This window comes from Muntiacus reevesi, chromosome 6 (genome assembly GCF_963930625.1).
Source record: "Muntiacus reevesi chromosome 6, mMunRee1.1, whole genome shotgun sequence".
Classification (NCBI taxonomy): Eukaryota; Metazoa; Chordata; class Mammalia; order Artiodactyla; family Cervidae; genus Muntiacus; species Muntiacus reevesi.
The window spans coordinates 77,823,162-77,840,774 of record NC_089254.1 but is presented as its reverse complement, the minus strand read 5'-3'; the positions used below and the strand labels follow the sequence as shown (position 1 = coordinate 77,840,774).

Here is a 17,613-nt window from a genome sequence, read left to right as displayed (position 1 = left end):
GTAGTTTCTGGTTGAGTGGGACCCTCTGAGTGGGCGCACCTCTTTAGGGGCAGCCAATGAAGGTAATCAAGGCAGCGAGATGTCACAAATGTTTGTAACTGAAGACATTTCATAGAAGAAATCTAGGTTATTTCCTTGTGAGGATGCCTCCCAAGTGGAACGAGGGCTGCAGTGCAGCCTCACAGTCTGGAGCGGGACTCCATCAGTGGGAAAGACAACGGCGCTGCAGACCCAAGCTGAGTTCCGGAGCTCAGGGTCCAGGTCCTTCCCTTTTACCTCCACCGTCAGTCAGTTCCTGGGCCCCTGGTTATCACCTGCTCTCCACCATCTCCTACAACCCCTCACAAAGGTTTCTCCTAAGGCTGCCCCATCCCTTGTCATCATTTATTTCATTTGTCAATGGCTTTCTCAGAGGCTGATAGCTGCGCTCAGCATAAGCTCATCTTCGGGGCTCCCTTACATGGCCGCCAGCCTGCAAAGACCCTGCCTCCTCATTTTCTTAACCCCAAACCCACGTAATCACCAACTAACACACTGTGTTGTTTTTCCAGCCCAACGTACAGAATTATTTCTACACATTAAAAAAACTGACACAACTATACTTTCACAAATCTTCAACTAAAGACATTTTCTATTCTTATTAATTAATGAATACATCTCCATCTGCCAAGGGGATAGATTCAATTTCCTACCTGTCATTTTGAGGGCATTTACTAGTATGTGACTCCTCATTTCTCTAACCAGTCCTCACTTCCAGGTTAGCCCTTCTTTCCTTCCACGCTTGTCTAATCCATCCTGGATACCAACGGAAACATTTATACATTCTATTGTTACACGTTCTTAAAATCTTTGTTGAGGGTCCTCTTAGCTTTCTTATGATGCATAGTCCTAGATCACAACTGTGAGTGCAGTCATGTCTATGCCCCCAACCACATAACCTTATCCCTCACTCTTCCTCCCCAAGAAGAAAGCAAGGCCATCACGCCACTGCCCCTGACTGCAGAGCTTTCACTGCCCAACTCAGTGACACTTGGCTTGGTCTCACCAGCAGAGGCTGTAGGACTCGCATCCAAGGTTTCCCTCCCTCATCCCTACATGGTGGATCCCATCCCTGAGAGCCGCCCCACTAAGTATTCCCTTTTGCTAATTTTGGATCTTTCCCCCTATGATTTTTTTTTAATACCAACAACCAAAACATGACCTGCAGAAATCCTCCTGGACTTTGGTTCTTTCTCCATCTAACAAATGAACTCCCTTCTACATCACAAAGTTTCTTGAAAGAAGAGTCTACCTTGCTTATTTCTACTTCTTTATCTCCAATTTACTCCTTCAGACATAGTGAGCCTCCCCCTCCTAGACCCTCCGCATTGAGGTCGCCGGGAGCTCATAATTACCAAATAAAGTGCCCTGCTTCTGTCCCTACGTCGTGGTAGCTCCACACTGCCTTTTCTGTGCCGCTCGCCCCTTCCTTCCGGAAACCCTCTCTCTTTTGTCTTCTCCTCCAAGCCTCCTCATTCTTCTAAGGTCCCTCACTGTTTTTCTTTTCCCACTGCCTGAATCTTTAAATTAGCGCTACAGGGGACTTCCCTGGGGGTCCAGTGGTTAAGTCTCCATGCTTCCAATGCAGGAGGCGTGGGTTTGACCCCTGGTTGAGGAACTAAGATCCCCCATGCTGTGGGGCCAAAGAAATAAATAAATACGATAAACCACCACAGTGATGCTAAAAGAAATAATTTTAAAAACTTTGAAAACAAAATAAGTTAGTGCTTCAGAATCTGACCCTCAGTCTTCTTCTTCTCACTCTTTAACTGGATAACTTTCAGAATGGTTTCATCCTACTCAGCTGTAAGTACAGCTGGCTACCTACCCAGTTTGTGATTTTCAGGGCCAATCTCCATCCTGAGCTCTACATCCATACTCCCAAAACCTCCAATAACGTTTCCACTGGATGGTATGTCTCTACAGTTATCTAGACTCCAGACCAAACTAGCAACATCCTGCCTCAAACCATCTCTTATTGCAACTGACAGCCTTCCCACACACCATTACCAAAGCAAGAACCTGGATTTACCCTCAGTTCTTCCATTCATTATTATTATTCCATTATTTATTATTATTATTTCATCACCAAAGCTTATTAAATCTACCTCCTCCAAGCTTTTCCAATTCATTACTGCTACTCCATCTTGAATACTCATTATCTTTCTTTTCATTGAGCTCCTGTTTCACCGCGTCTAGGGTATGGTTTAGCCTTCTGAATCGTCTCCTGCCCCCAATCACTCTCTTGCTTGCATTCTCCTGCATTCTGGTAGGGCTGGCTTTCTAAAACCTATATCAGATCCCACCTCTCTTTTACCTGTTGATCAATAAATGTTTGAATAAACACGTGAGAAAACCGAACAACCTCTTCCTTGACAACTGTAATAGCCACTGTAACTACAGTAACTGTTACCTAAAACTGGTCTTCTGCCTCAAGTCTGTCAGCCTTCTCATCTACACTGGATATAGTTGCTGTATTACTTTGCTTTCGGCTTAGCTCGGTTTTATGCCACTTCTTTGCTCTTCAGCATTCCATAATTTCTCCTTATCTACCAGACAAATTCCTTAGCCTAAGTATAAAGCCACCTCAATCTGCCCATGCAGCTCTCCTGCCAAGTCAGTATTTTATGCACCATCTATATTCAACTATTTGCCACTTCCTGAACACAATTTGAACTTTCTAACCTCTTCATTTATATTATACTTTCTTCTGCATGGGAAGTCAGCTTTCTCCCTCTGTCCTGTCCATTTGTTAAAGCCCAGTCAAACATCAATCCATCTATGGAAGCCATCATTAACAAGAACAGCTAGAAGTAACTCCTTTCAGTTTTAGACTCAACACTGTTTTTACCTCTTCCTGAGTCTTTAATCACAGATCGTGTGATCTGAGTCTTTAATCACACAGTGTGTGTTTATCATCTCACCCACTACACCAAAAGCTGGAGGATACACTGAGGTCACAGCCACATAATATACATTCTGTGCCCCTCCAAGGCATCAAATAGTATCCGGTACATTGACTGATGGATGCTTACTGACAAAATTAATGCAAGATTGGTAGTGTTCAAAGTATTAGTTTTCTTATTGCCATTGTTGAGAAAAACCCTCTGAAAAATTAAAAACTTACTGAATACTTACTTTAATGGGACAGTCAAAAGTCTCATGAAATTCTTCTCCAGAATACAGTCCAAATACCTGCACCTAAAAAGTAAGTGGATCCTGTCAGTTCACCATGATAGTATCAAAGAAAGCTGCTGAGTCAGTGACAACATGTACTATTAATAAAAAAGTCAAGTACTGAGTAATCTAAGGTCTTTGTAATCTCTATTAAATATCCAATGAAAACAATTCCATCAGGGTGAGAATATACCACTGCAATTAAGTTTTTTTACCAGCATCTCATGGACAGAGTTCCCTTTGCCCATCACAAATTTATTTTATTAAATAGATGTCAACTTTAAAAAATGAAATAGAGATGAATAGGTTATTAATACTTCTTTATGAATTTTCCATAGGCTACTACTACTAAATGAATTATTTGTTCCTTTCCTTGAACGAAAAAGAAGCTTCTTCTTTCAGTCATGGATATATAAATCAACCGAGCAGATCAAAGTTGCAAGAGATTAGGACTGCACTTCATTTACCATCTTATCTTAAATCTGTTGAGAGCATATACATGTAAGATTTAATTTTCTACTTATCAGTGTCTCCCTTAAAGTGGTTTAATCTTAATCTTTCCTCTAAGTGGTTGATTTTAATATGCAATTGTATAATGTACATAAAAGGGTCTTCCCTGGTGGCTCAGGTGGTAAAGAACCTACCTGTGATCCAGGAGACCCAGGTTCTATCCCTTGGACATGAAGATCCCCTAGAGAAGGAAATGGCAACCCACTCCAGTATCCTTCCTGGGAAAACCCATGGATAGAGGAATCTGGCAGGCTATAGTCCATGGGGTCGCAAAGAGTTGGATACAACTGAGCAACTAACACTTTAACATAAAGGGTACAGATCATAGATTCAGAGCTTGACAAATGTTTATGATATGAACATACCCCTGCAGCCACCACCCATGTCAAGAAGCAGAACCCAAGAAGCTCCCCTGTGTTCCTTCCCATTCATTTACACCCTCACAAACTAACTGCTTCTCCAAAATCTATCACCTTTGGTAAGCTGTGCTGATGTTTGAATTTTATATAAATAGAATCATAAACTATTTCACTGGCTTCTTTCGCTGGGTATTTTCCTTCTGATATGTATCCACACTGCTATGTACATATGGCAGGAGCTGGTTCTTTGTTACTGCTGTATAATATTTCAATGTATGAGTACATCACTATTTGGGTATCCATCTTCCATTGATTACTTCGGTTATTTCCAAATAGAGGCTATTATGAATAATGCTAAAGAAAGGCAATGCCAAAGAATGCTCAAACTACCACACAATTGCACTCATCTCACACGCTAGTAAAATAATGGTCAAAATTCTCCAAGCCAGGATTAAACAATATGTGAACCATGAACTTCCAGATGTTCAAGCTAGATTTAGAAAAGGCAGAGGAACCAGAGATCAAATTGCCATCGAAAAAGCAAGAGAGTTCCAGGAAAACATCTATTTCTGCTTTATTGATTATGCCAAAGCCTTTGACTCTGTAGATCACAATAAACTATGGAAAATTCTGAAAGAGATGGGAATACCAGACCACCTGACCTTCCTCTTAAGAAATCTGTACGCAAGTCAAGAAGCAACAGTTAGAAATGGACATGGAACAACAGACTGGTTCCAAGTAGGAAAAGGAGTACATCAAGGCTGCATACTGTCATCTTGCTTATTTAACTTACATGCAGAGTACATCATGAGAAATGCTGGGCTAGAGGAAGCACAAGCTGGAATCAAGACTGCCAGGAGAAATATCAATAACTTCAGATATAAAGATGACACCACACTTATGGCAGAAAGTGAAGAAGAACTAAAGAGCCTCTTGATAAAAGTGAAAGAGGAGAGCGAAAAAGTTGGCTTAAAGCTCAACATTCAGAAAACTAAGATCATGGCACTTCATGATCATCACTTCATGGCAAATAGATGAGGAAACAGTGGCAGACTTTATTTTTGGGGACTCCAAAATCACTACAGATGGTGACTGCAGCCATGAAATTAAAAGATGCTCACTCCTTGGAAGAAAAGTCATGACCAACCTAGACAGCATGTTAAAAAGCAGAGACATTATTTTGCTAACAAAAGTTCATCTAGTTAAGGCTATGGTTTTTCCAGTAGTCACATATGGATGTGAGAATTGGACTGTGAAGAAAGCTGAGTGCCGAAGAATTGATGCTTTTGAACTGTGGTGTTGAAGAAGACTCTTGAGAGTCCCTTGGACTGCAAGGAGATCCAACCAGTCCATCCTAAAGGAGATCAGTCCTGGGTGTTCATTGGAAGGACTGATGTTGAAGCTGAAACTCCAAATCTTTGGCCACCTGATGCGAGAAGCTAACTCATTTGAAAAAACCCAGATGCTGGGAAAGACTGAAGGTGGGAGGAGAAGGGGATGACAGAGGATGAGATGGCTGGATGGCATCACCGACTCAATGGATATGAGTTTGAGTAAACTCCGGGAGTTGGTGATGGACAGGGAGGCCTGGAGTGCTGCAGTCCATGGGTCACAAAGAGTCGAACACGACTGAGTGACTGAACTGAACTGAATGAATAATGCTATAATGAACACTCTTTCCAAATCTTTTGGTTCACTTACAAATCCATTTATGAAGAATGGAATTGTTGAGTTGCACATTATATCTCTGTTGACATCTAATAGACAGCTGAACAATTTCACAAAGTTGTTCTGGTCAATTAATACTCACAACAGCAAAGCACAAGAACTCCAGGAGCTCTCAAACACTTGGAACCAGCTATAATGGGCACTCAGAACTATTTCCCAACACTTGGGATGTATTCACTCTTTTTCTAGCCTCTAGAAGAAAGTGGTGTTATTTTCTTTTACATTTTGTAAGAATTCACCAGTGAAGCTATCTGGGTCCAATGGATCTATATGAGAAAGTATTTCATTACAAATTCATTTTTTAAACAGACATAAAACCTTTCAAACTTTCAATATCTCGTTTTTATCTTAGTAAGCTGTGAGTGGTTCATCTGTGAAAGTTCCAAGAGGAAAATGTACTCATATTATCATTCTGGGGAGATACATTCTTCCACTAAAATATAAAATCTTTAGAATATCCCACTCATTTTGTGACTCCTGTGTTTCTACTCTTAGGCCAAGAATGCTGTTTGGGTTCCAAGAATAGCACATCGTAGGATGTCATGTCAAGGGGCTATGATCTACTCTGAGGGAGTCTGATAAAACGTATTCTTGACACAGCAAATACATGCAGGCCCACTACCACCATGCTGCTCTTTGTTCAGAGTGCACTGGCTCATGCTTTTACATAAGTGTACAAGCACCAGGTGGCTTCCCAGGTGGTTCACTGCTAAAGAATCCACCTAGAAACTCCGGAGATGCAAGAGACATGGGTTCTATTCCTGGGTCGGGAAGATCCCCTGGAGGAGGGCATGTCAACCACTCCAGTATTCTTGCCTGCGAAACCCTGTGGCAGAGCACCCTGGTGGGCTACAGTCCATGAAGTTGTGAAGAGTCACATGTGACTCAGCAGTTAAGACAGGGTACACACTGAACTTCTTATAAAATGGTAGTTGAGAAGCTCAGAAGAATAGCATTATATGCAAAGTTTTACTCTGCCCAAGGAAGCTGAATGTGAATGAGCCCAAAGAATTCAAGAAAATAGGCTCAAAGTAAGACAGGTACTATATCACCTGAATCTTACTAGACTAAATGAACAAGGGGTCAACTTACTAAAATTACATCAGTAGAAATTCATGGTACTCCAGGAAGTTTATATTCTTCTAACATAAAGCTACTTCTATTCACTCCAACTATATCACAACAACACGGTCCTGTGTCACATCTTACACTCCTACTAATAACTTGGACCTCAAAATGCTTCCACACATCTTACCTCAGTGGTTCTGATTGGACTACATGGTTAAGATACCTGGATAATAACAGCCAGACTCTATCCTCGACAAATTAAACTTTTTGGTGGGATAAAATATATTTTTTTTTCAGGTGAACGTATTTATTTCACTCATAGTGGTCAGTTTCTATCTAGAAATGTCTAAATGTCCCCCTGAGCTCTAAATTTATTTATTTTTAGCTGCAATTTGATTCAATTTTAACCTACGGGGAAGTCTTGGTTACAAATGTGTGAGACTAAGATTCCAATGAGAAAGTGCATTTGGATAAAATCTCCTCAAAGAAGTCATGCCATTTCTCAGTTTTCTCAAACTATACAGGGAAACAATCTTCTGGAAAAGGTCTCTATTGAAATGGTCAGGATCATTCTGGTTCTTTAAGAAATTTTATTCTGAATTAAACTATCCTTATGGACTTCAAAATGAGAAGAAATACCTTTAAAACTATATTTTTAAAGGTTCATAATTCATGGTATGTAACTAGGACTGAAAATCTTGCTCTCCCTCATTTGACCCTTATAGCAAGACTGCTGGGGATAATAGCAAATACCTTTGTTGATGTTCAGTCACTGAGTCATGTCCGACTCTTTTGTGACCTCATGGACAATAGATTGCCAGGCTTCTCTCTCTGTTCATGGGATTTTCCAAGCAAGAATACTGGAGTGGGTTCCCACTTCCTCCTCCAGGGAATGAAGCCATGTCTCCTGCATTAGCACGCGGATTGTTTACCACTGAGCCACCAAAATACACAACTTGTCTAAAGTTGTAAAAATCAGGAAGACTATTCCAAGCTCTATTCTTCTATATACAGTCATTATAGGAGCTAGTCCAAAATTTGTAAATAAAGAAGATACATTTCCATATGAAGTGCAAAAAAAGGAAGACTAGAAAAAAATTCAAATGCCTCAAATATTTGCCAAAATAGTGAAAGGGAATATCAGGCTATGAATTAGACAACTCTACCACAGAAGTTGAAATTAAATGCAGCAGACTATTCAGTTCAAATGGACAGACTTCGTTCCACGTGTAACAGGATAGATTTTAAGAACAAAAGTTAAGTGATTTTTATTGTGGGGAAAAGTACACAAGCTGTAAACAAACAAATATGGGACTCCTGAAAAAAGACTGAGGTATCAGTAAGTGAGAAAATACTAGAAATATTGTGAATCTTATGGGGAAAACTAAAATACAAATTTCCAGGGGTAAAAATTGTGAATCCAACAAAAAAACAATGATGAATTCGTATTAAGATATAATAGTCGAGTAAGAAGGCAGGAGGAGAAGGGGACAACAGAGGATGAGATGGTTGGATGGCATCACCAACTCAATGAACATGAGTTTGAGTAAACCCCGGGAGTTGGTGATGAACCTGGCACGCTGCAGTCCACGGGGTTGCAAAGAGTTGGACATGACTGAGCAACTGCACTGACTAACTGACTGGAGAAGGAATAAGCAGAATAAGAGAACAAGTCATGGAAGTTCTTAGCAAACAAGCTGACACTCAGAACTGTCCTTGAGAACTAGTCAGAAGCAAAATATCACTATTGTACCCACTACAGAGACTGGAGGGGTGTTTGCTGAAGGCGGTGAGCAAGACTACAGCTCTTAGGTTAGTCTCTCTCACTGTCCTCCTTTTTTTTGAGATTTTTTTATGTGGATCATTTTAAAGTCTTTACTGAATCTGTTACAATCCTGCTTCACTTCCATGTTTTATATTTTTACCATGAGGCATATGGGATCCCAGCTGCCTGACCAAGGATCAAACCCACACCCCCTGCAAGTGGGAGGCAAAGTCTTAACCACTGGACCACAAAGGAAATCCCTCTTAAGTTAGTCTCTATATCTACGTTTAACTGAATAACATTTTCCCCAACTGTCCTTATTTTCTCTTTCAGGATGGAAATCACTGAAATGTCTCAAAACAAATCTCATAGACTTGATATCAGTATAAGCAGGATGAACTGTAAAACCTTTGCTATTTTGGTTAATTTCAGTAACGTGACACCCAAACTAGTAGGTCACAACTTATACTTCTAAAGCTAACAAAATCCAAAACGATTCTCATTCATTTCCTCTTTTTTAAAAATTTTCTCAGTGAATATCACACTGTGAAAAAAATCCACTGAATGACTGCCTGGAGAGATCTGGCTTTTAGGAAGATCTTGCCTGAGAAAAGAATCATATTTAAACGCTAAAATGGAAAGGATCCTTTTGATGAGGGTATTTCCTATAGCAGCCCTGACAACTTCTCCCAACTTGTCACAAAAATACCTAATGAGAAAAACAAAATTCAGAACAATCTGTCTTATAGTCAATCTACTGCAAAGTTCTAGAGTATTTCTTATTAACTACAAACCCACAGAGCAACATGAGGACCACAAAAGGTATGTGCTATGTATTTACCACCAGAAAAACAGAAACCCTACCCTCATGAAACAATCAGGAAGGTGTCTGGTCTCCACTTTAGCACAGGCTTCTCTGTATTTGCCAACCAGAAAGCTGGGTGACAGGCCACCTGACATAGAAACTGTGAGTAGGGTGGCCGGAGTGTGAGAAAACTCAGCTGGGACTTCATTGTAACAGCCCCCCAAACCCAAGCTTCCCAATAACAACTGGTCAAGCATTAAAACAGGAGTGAACACATAAGCTGTAATTCCAGGGCAGTGGCTGGAGGGACCCTCACAGGGGAGATGTCAGTTTTTCATATTCTCCACCCATGGAGGGTGTTAGAGACCCAGGAGAGAAGATAGGCGACGCTCCCAGTTCACTGGAGGAGCTGCCTTAACTGGATACTTCCAGGCAGAGGAAACGGAGCTCCTTAACTGGACCCTGTGTGGAACTGAAGTGTGATTCCACAACACCCAGCAGGATAACACCAAGAAGGAGAACAAGGAGGGCCCAGAGCAAGCAGACACTGAATCTGTTTGCTAACTGAGGTTCAGAAAGAGCTTGTCTCCTTGTTTTGGAAGGGATACAAGAGTAACAAAAACATACACAGGATCTATAAAAAGAATGAGGCAGAACAGAATTTCAAGGACTCCAAGGGAGAAAAACCATGCTTTAAAAAAAATGTTTTAATAGAGACTTTCCTGGTGGTCCAGTGGTTAAGATGCTGTGCTTCCACTCAGGGGGTGTGGGTTCGATCCCTGGTCAGGGAACTAAAATCCCATATGCCAAGTGGTATGGGGTGAGGAGGGGGCTAGTGTTAACAGTAACAACAACAAAAATGACAAGACTGTTGACTTCAGTAAGAAGAGACCTCTATGAATCTGGAGCAGAAGAAAAGGATGGTGACGATGATAACTGCTGACAATTACTACCTGTGCCTTCTATTTCAGATACTATTCCAAACTACTGACACATATTAACTAACTAATTTCCCCTAATGATTAACACAGCAATAATCATTACTACTCCCTTTTACAGAGGAGGAAAACAGGCTGAAGCCCAGAGAGGGCTGAATCACTTAGCTGACAACACACAGCTCAAGCGTGGTAGGATAATTCCACTCCCAGTCATTTGATCTCTAATACTCTTAAGACCTCTAATACGCTAAGAGCTAAGACTTCTCATGACACAAGAAGTCATCATTTTGGTTTTGAAAATTAAACATAGATCAGGCTGACATGAAAAGAACTGGGAGAGATCGAAAAGGTTCAGGAAAATTAAAAGGGCCCAACAGAATAAAACTCTACTCCAGAAAGCAACATGGACATTGGAAGCAAAGCACATCAGCCAAGGGACCAAACAAGAAGAGAAACTCCCCTGGACTTCAGAGAAATGAGACGATAAAAACCATGAGAAAGCAAAGCATATATGTGTCTGCGTGTCTGTGTGTGTGTGACAAAACATGGCCAAGGTTTCTTACAATATATTTTCGAAAGAGAAGGGTGGATAGGACCTATCCATTCACTCTCGTACCTTGAAAAGGTGACACAGAACAATGCAGGAGGGGAAGAGGCCAGACTACAGTGTTTAAGAAAAGGGTCATCAAAATAAAGCAGAAAGATCTGAGAACTTCCCACACACCCAAAATCGGCTCTGCCACATCCCCATCCAGGCCTCGCACTGTGCCCACTGCCCAGCTGAGTCAGTGGAGGGGGCTGGGGGTCAGGCAACATCCCTGACCTAAGAGAGCAGGGTGGGAATGAATGGAGCCTGGGCAGGTGCGGTGCAAAGCAAAGCTCTTAGCCTCTGTGCGATACCGCCTCCAGCCTCAGTATTATTGAGTTTCTTTGAAGAAATGAAAACACGTGGAACTGCAGCAATAATCAAAATCAGGACTGAAGTCAACTTTCCTGAAATGAAAACAATACTTCAGTATATAGATCAAAGGACTAACTCTCTTTCAGACAAAATGAATGAAAATAGACCTGAACAAGACATTAACTTAGCAAACTGAATTACAAGGGCTGTTCGGTGTTGTTGTTGGTATTGTTGTTGTTATTATGATGAGTCTGAGCTCCAAGGCAGGACAAAAAAAATTTAAAAAGGTTTGTGAAAGAACAAAGTAGGCTGGCCTCTGACATGTCTATGAAAATAAAGGTTAGACAAAAGAGAGCAGGGTCTCCAAAGCTTTGAGAGAAAATAGTTCAACCCAGAATTCTATATTAAATTAATTCTAGTTTATATATGAAGTCAACACAGGCAAGAGATCAGAAAATAAACCTTGCACGTATTTATCCTGAAAGTTACCTAAAAATGTACGCCGGTAACACACATATTCTATGTGTGACTGTATTTAAAAATTTGGAACTCAAAGGTAAAAAAGTCCTGAAGTAAAAGACTAGAAATGAGCACCAGTTGAATAAACAGAGTAAATTTTAAATAACTGTTAGAATTAGAACTTTAAAACTGAATACAAATATGAAGGGTTATCTCTGAAATAGAAGGTAGTGATTTTTCTAGAAATCCTAACACACTAAAGAAAGAAAAACCACAACAGCCATTTAAAGATGCATGAGATCTAGATATCTGGAGTTGATCCTTTTAATAATCTTTACATTGCTATCATCACTAACCACTTTACCACATCATGCTATATTATTAGCTCCTCAGTTTTCACAATACAGACTAACCCATGGAGAGGGCTAGGTTTCATAACTATGTGCACTGAAATATTTCTTTTCAAGTCTATCAATGCTGTGTGTTGATATATGAGGAAACTATTTTTTTTAAATGCATCATGGGGGCTTCCCTGATGGCTCAATGGCAAAGAATTCGCCTGCCAATGCAGGAGACACAGGTTCAATCCCTGGTCTGGGAAGATCACACATGCCACGGAGCAACTAAGCCTGTGTACCACAGCTACTGAGTCTGTGCTCCAGAGCCTGGGAACCGCAACTATTGAGCCCTGACACCACAACAAGAGAAGCCACCACACGGATGCTTCATGCAACTAGAGAGTAGCCCCTGCTGGCCACAACTAGAGAAAAGCCCGTGCAGCAATGAAGACCCAGCACAGCCAGGAAATAAAGTTATTTAAAAAAAAATGCATCATGGGTCTATAGCAAAATATGGCAGTTACAATCTGATTAAAATAGGAAAACAGAGGTGTGTGCCAAGAAGTGCACCAGGAGATATCTGAGGGCCATCTCATTATCCACCAGACACAGTAGATAAAATATCCCACTTCACCATATCAAATAATAATTCTTCAAAATTTAGAACTTTGAAAATTCTTAGATGAAGTATCTTCCTAAAAGTTCTCTTATAATTCAAAAACAATATTCTCCTCCAACAATTAAATTGGTATTCACCCAGAAGGGATTCCCCCTTACCTTTCAGAAAATAAAAATGGAGATAATCTTTCATTATCGATACAAAATGTTTCAACAGTTTGGATAATTCTCAATTTCTGCACATACCTACTCTACCCTTATCACTCTTTTGACAGTCTGGTTCATTTCAGAATTTCAGCAAGTACTGTAAAATCTGATAGTGCTTTTTGAAAAGCACGAGTGTTCCAATGACTTTCAAAAGACTCTTTGGGCAACATTAGGCTTAGATACACCAAAATACACCCGTGAATGTCAAGAAGACTTCATTTTTCTTCTGTTAACAGATTAAATGGGTATAAATCTTTTACACTGAGTACATTGTTTTTAATTTACTCATCCTAATGGACCATTGAATTTAGATCACATAAAGAAACATAAAATTAGATTAGGAAATCTGCTGTATGCAGGCAAGAATATGTGAGGGTCTGTAATGATTCTTAATGCATTCTCTTCTTAAACTGTTATTTTAGAAGAGTAGCTTAAATACACTGTGCATGAGAATTTTATCATTGCAAACCAACACTAGAAAAGCCTTCCATTGACTGAAAAACAAAAAAGACATTCTTGTAAGTGGAAAATCAATCACCACAACCACTAAATGTCACAGCTCAACATCAGCAAGAAGCACTGATAATTGTTAGTTATACACTGCACAAATGATGTATGTTCTTGGTTGAGGAAGTGGGGGCCAGGTTTTTAGAAAACTGTACATATATTGATTTTACATTTATTTAATGTGGCCATTGCAAGACACTTTATTCTTCTGATAAACTATGACTGCTTATCAAAAGATTCTATAATTCAAGAGAAACATTCATAACTGGTGTGTGAAAATGAAAACCACGGGCCCACAGAAATCATGCCCACAAAATCCAATTTTGTGGATTTATGGCAGAGAGGCATTAAACCACTGTCTTGCAGGGACTGCAGACCAGTCGCTGAAGTCTAAGTGGCACGCCAGTAATGATTAAGGTGACATGTCCCCCTGCCACAGTTGTTAATCAGCTTAATACTAGTCACATTATTGACATTCTTGTAATTACTTTTCCTTACGGCACATTAGCGCAAAATATATTTTACTTTAATTATGAGCGATCAGGAGTAAGTCCGATACCCAAAAAGAATAATCAAGGTTCTCCAAATGCAGATATCCAGTAAGTGCAGTGCTGTTCCGAGGCCCTGGAAGTGGTTACATCACAGTCCCTGGGGTTGGAGCAGCGCTTTCCATGTGATCAGGCAATCCCCATACCTTGCCATCCTCTGCACACACGCCCATATGTTCTCCACTTTCATCCAGGCTAACCTGATTTATCTTCACAGGACTCTATTAAAAAGAAAAAGAACAAACAAACATGAAAAACATTTTTATATATCAAAAGTCACATGTTTCACCTCTTTGTAAAATGTAAATGATACAAGTTGTCTATTAGTTTAGATGTATGAGTCCAAGACATAGTTTGTTTTTGCAAATGAAAATGGTTAAAATATAGCTTTGTTCTCAGACACATAATAAGGGGAGAAACCTCAGATTTCCCCAAATTACCTATTTCACATTCTGAAGTCCTGCTAAAATGGTATTTTTCTTACTTGCTATATGCCTTTTTATTTATTCTGTTCTATTTACTCCAGTCCTATAATTCTTCCCTAGCCAAATTCATTCAAAGAACAAAAATCCCAAATAAAAATCATGATGTAATGAAAACTGTTAGCTTTTTAAAAAACTGAAGTATAGCTTGTTTCTGGTGAATAGCAGTGATTCAGTTTTACACACACATGCACACACATACTTTTTCATATCCTTTTCCATTATGGTTTATTACAGGATATTGAACATAGTTCCTTGTGCTATACAATAGGACCTTGTTCTTTACCTATTTTATGTATAATAGTGTGTAGCTTCTAATCCCAAACTCCTAATTTACCACTCCCTCACCTGCTCTCCCGTTTGGTAACCATACGTTTGTTTTCTATGTCCATGAGTCTGTTTCTGTTGTATCATATTTTAGATTCCATATATAAGTGATATCATATGGTATTAGTCTTTCTCTGACTTCCTTTACTTGTTATGACAATCTCTAGGTCCATCCAAGTTGCTTCAAATGGCATTATTTCATTCTTTTTTATGTCTGAGTAACATTCTTTGGTATGTATATACACATCTTCTGTATCCATTCATTGGTTGATAGATGTCATGGTTGCTTCCATGTCTTGGCTACTGTAAAGGGTGCTACAATGAACGCTGGGATGCAGGTGTCTTTTGGAATTCAGTTCAGCTCAGTCACTCAGTCGTGTCTGACTCTTTGTGATCCCATAAATCGCAGCACGCCAGGCCTCCCTGTCCATCACCAACTCCCAGAGTTTACTCAAACTCATGCCCATCGAGTCGGTGATGCCATCCAGCCATCTCATCCTCTGTCGTCCCCTTCTCCTCCCGCCCCCAATCCCTCCCAGCATCAGGGTCTAGCAACTCTAAAATCTGGCTTACCAGTCAATTCATTTGTTCTTCTCTTATAAATTACAAAATCAACTTTTTATTTATACTTTATGCTTATTACTTTCTGGGGGAAATCCACAGGGTCTGATATTAATTTTGTCATATCCTAACTTTGTCATCCTCCAATCTTTGGAGTAATCTTAAATTTAAAAATCTGTGAAGATAGGAATTAGGCATTCTACTTTAGATGCATTTTCCCTAGAGGAAACACACTGCACATTTAATACTTTTCACAGATTCCAGTTCTCTATGTAGCCAGCTGTTTACTCACTATAATATTCACACAGGTGATTTTCTAAATGGAAGTCAAAATTAGTAAATGATGACAACAGAAAAAAAAATGACAAGCACTTCTTTTCCTTTTTCATTTTTTAAAAATTTCTTTCTTTTTGAATGCAACAAGTGGTATGTGCGACCTTAGTTCCCGGACGAGAGATCAACCCTGTGCCCCCTGCACTGGAAGCACAGTCTTAACCACTGGATCACCAGGAAAAGTCCTTTTTCTTCTAGAATGGTGACAGTATCCAACCACTTTTCACAAAACATGATAGAACAAATTAACCATGAAAAGAGAAATAAGCCTTCATCATTACAATATAAGCCTGCAAATTAGTTTCCCAAAATACCTAACCTTAAAATAATCTGGCTAGTGCACACAAGTAAAATGGAAATACACCAAATTGACTGTTGCATGCTTACTGGAAAATATCTCTGAGCTAGAAAACAATGGCCAGGGCAGACCAAGACTCCCAGACCTTGAAAGGCCACTCTGGGACTGATGACGCTGAGAGAAATTCCCACGTGACAGGTGGAGACAGTTGGCTATAGAACCCTTTGTTATCCGGATCCCGAAATCACTCCTGAAATGCAGCTCATGAAAGCCAAGCTATCTCCTTAAAAGTTCCTAAAATGTTAGAAGAGGAAAGGACCTCGCAGACAGATCTTTGATCCATTTACAAGAGAACAAACCAATCCCAGATGAGATTTACAACAGAACAGAGCCAGAGTTCTGACCTTGAGAGCAGTGAAGAGAACTTTGTGATGGGCAGCAAAGAAGCTGCAAAACAAAAGCTGAACAGAGAAAGCATTGAGGCTGGTATGTCTGGACTTCCGGTCAATGAGTCTGAATGACCTGCTTTTACAGTCTCCTTTGGATACGTTGTTTCCTCACTGAGTACCTCCTATTAACAATTTTCTGATTCTGACCTTTTGTTCATCAAACAATTTAATACCCATTTTACTCTTGGCAAATATAAACCCCACCTACCTCTGACTGCAACTGAATTGACATTTGATTATAATCTACCTCAGACTGTAATTTAATAGGTGCACAGAGCATGGTCGCTGCCAAGATTGCCTGTCCTGACCAATGCGGTGCTATCCACATGTGGCTATACAGGAAGTTTAATTAGTCAAAGTCGATCACAGTTAAAAATTCATTTCCCCACTTGTGCCTGCACATGCCAAACACAGAATAGCCACATGTGACTAGCAGATAACCTATGAGAAAGCACACAGATCACGGAAGGTATTCATCATTTCAGAGTTCTACGGACAGCGTCATTCCAGGCCCACAAGCCTGAGCCACAGTGCTTCTTCACAAGGCTCTCTGTACAACTTCAGTCAGAAGTATATCCTCTCCCCATGTATCTGTCAAATTGTTTTCTGTCATTTCTTCTTGGACTCTGTGCTCTGTGTCTGTTCTAAGATTCTCAGAATTGCACTGTATTATTTTTAAAAACCTGGCATACATGTTAGCTGACCCTCACAACTTTTGAGGAAAGCAGTCAGTCTAAGATGGTTATCTCCATCTCACGATAAGGAAGATGAGGCCTCGAGAGTTTACTTGTAAGCTCATCTTCACAATGAAAACAAATCCCAAATCATGAGTCTGATTTTCCTGCCTGAAAGGGCTTCCTGCCTGAAAGGGTTCTTCCTGATGCCTTCCCAATCTGTAGTAATGACTGATACATTCTTCTAGTTGCTCAAGACAAAAAACTTTGGATCCATTCTTGACTCTTTTCTTCCAGGCTTTACCTCGTTATCTGTCAGCAATTCCTACTACCTCTTCAAACAAAATTTCATCACTTTCACCACCCCAACAGCTGCTATCATGGTCCAAGCTACCATCATCCTTGTTTGAATTACTGTAACGGTCTCCTAGCTAGTAGACCCACTTCTTCCCTAATTCTCCTAGAAATCCCCTAGAAATTCAACAAACTAGCAGAGTATATGTTGTTAACAGGTGGATCAGA

General features: G+C 40.0%; 1 protein-coding gene across 2 annotated transcripts in view; it reads right to left on the bottom strand.

Annotated features, from left to right (window-relative positions):
- The window catches only part of VPS41 (VPS41 subunit of HOPS complex), a 196,849-nt gene that overhangs the window by 90,134 nt on the left and 89,102 nt on the right, over positions 1-17,613 (bottom strand). For both annotated transcript variants that reach the window (XM_065938976.1, XM_065938977.1), the window contains 2 exons: positions 14,114-14,188; positions 3,178-3,240 (listed from right to left, as the gene is read on the bottom strand). In XM_065938976.1, coding sequence (XP_065795048.1) covers positions 3,178-3,240; positions 14,114-14,188 — 138 coding nt within the window. The remainder of the gene's footprint in view (positions 1-3,177; positions 3,241-14,113; positions 14,189-17,613) is intronic.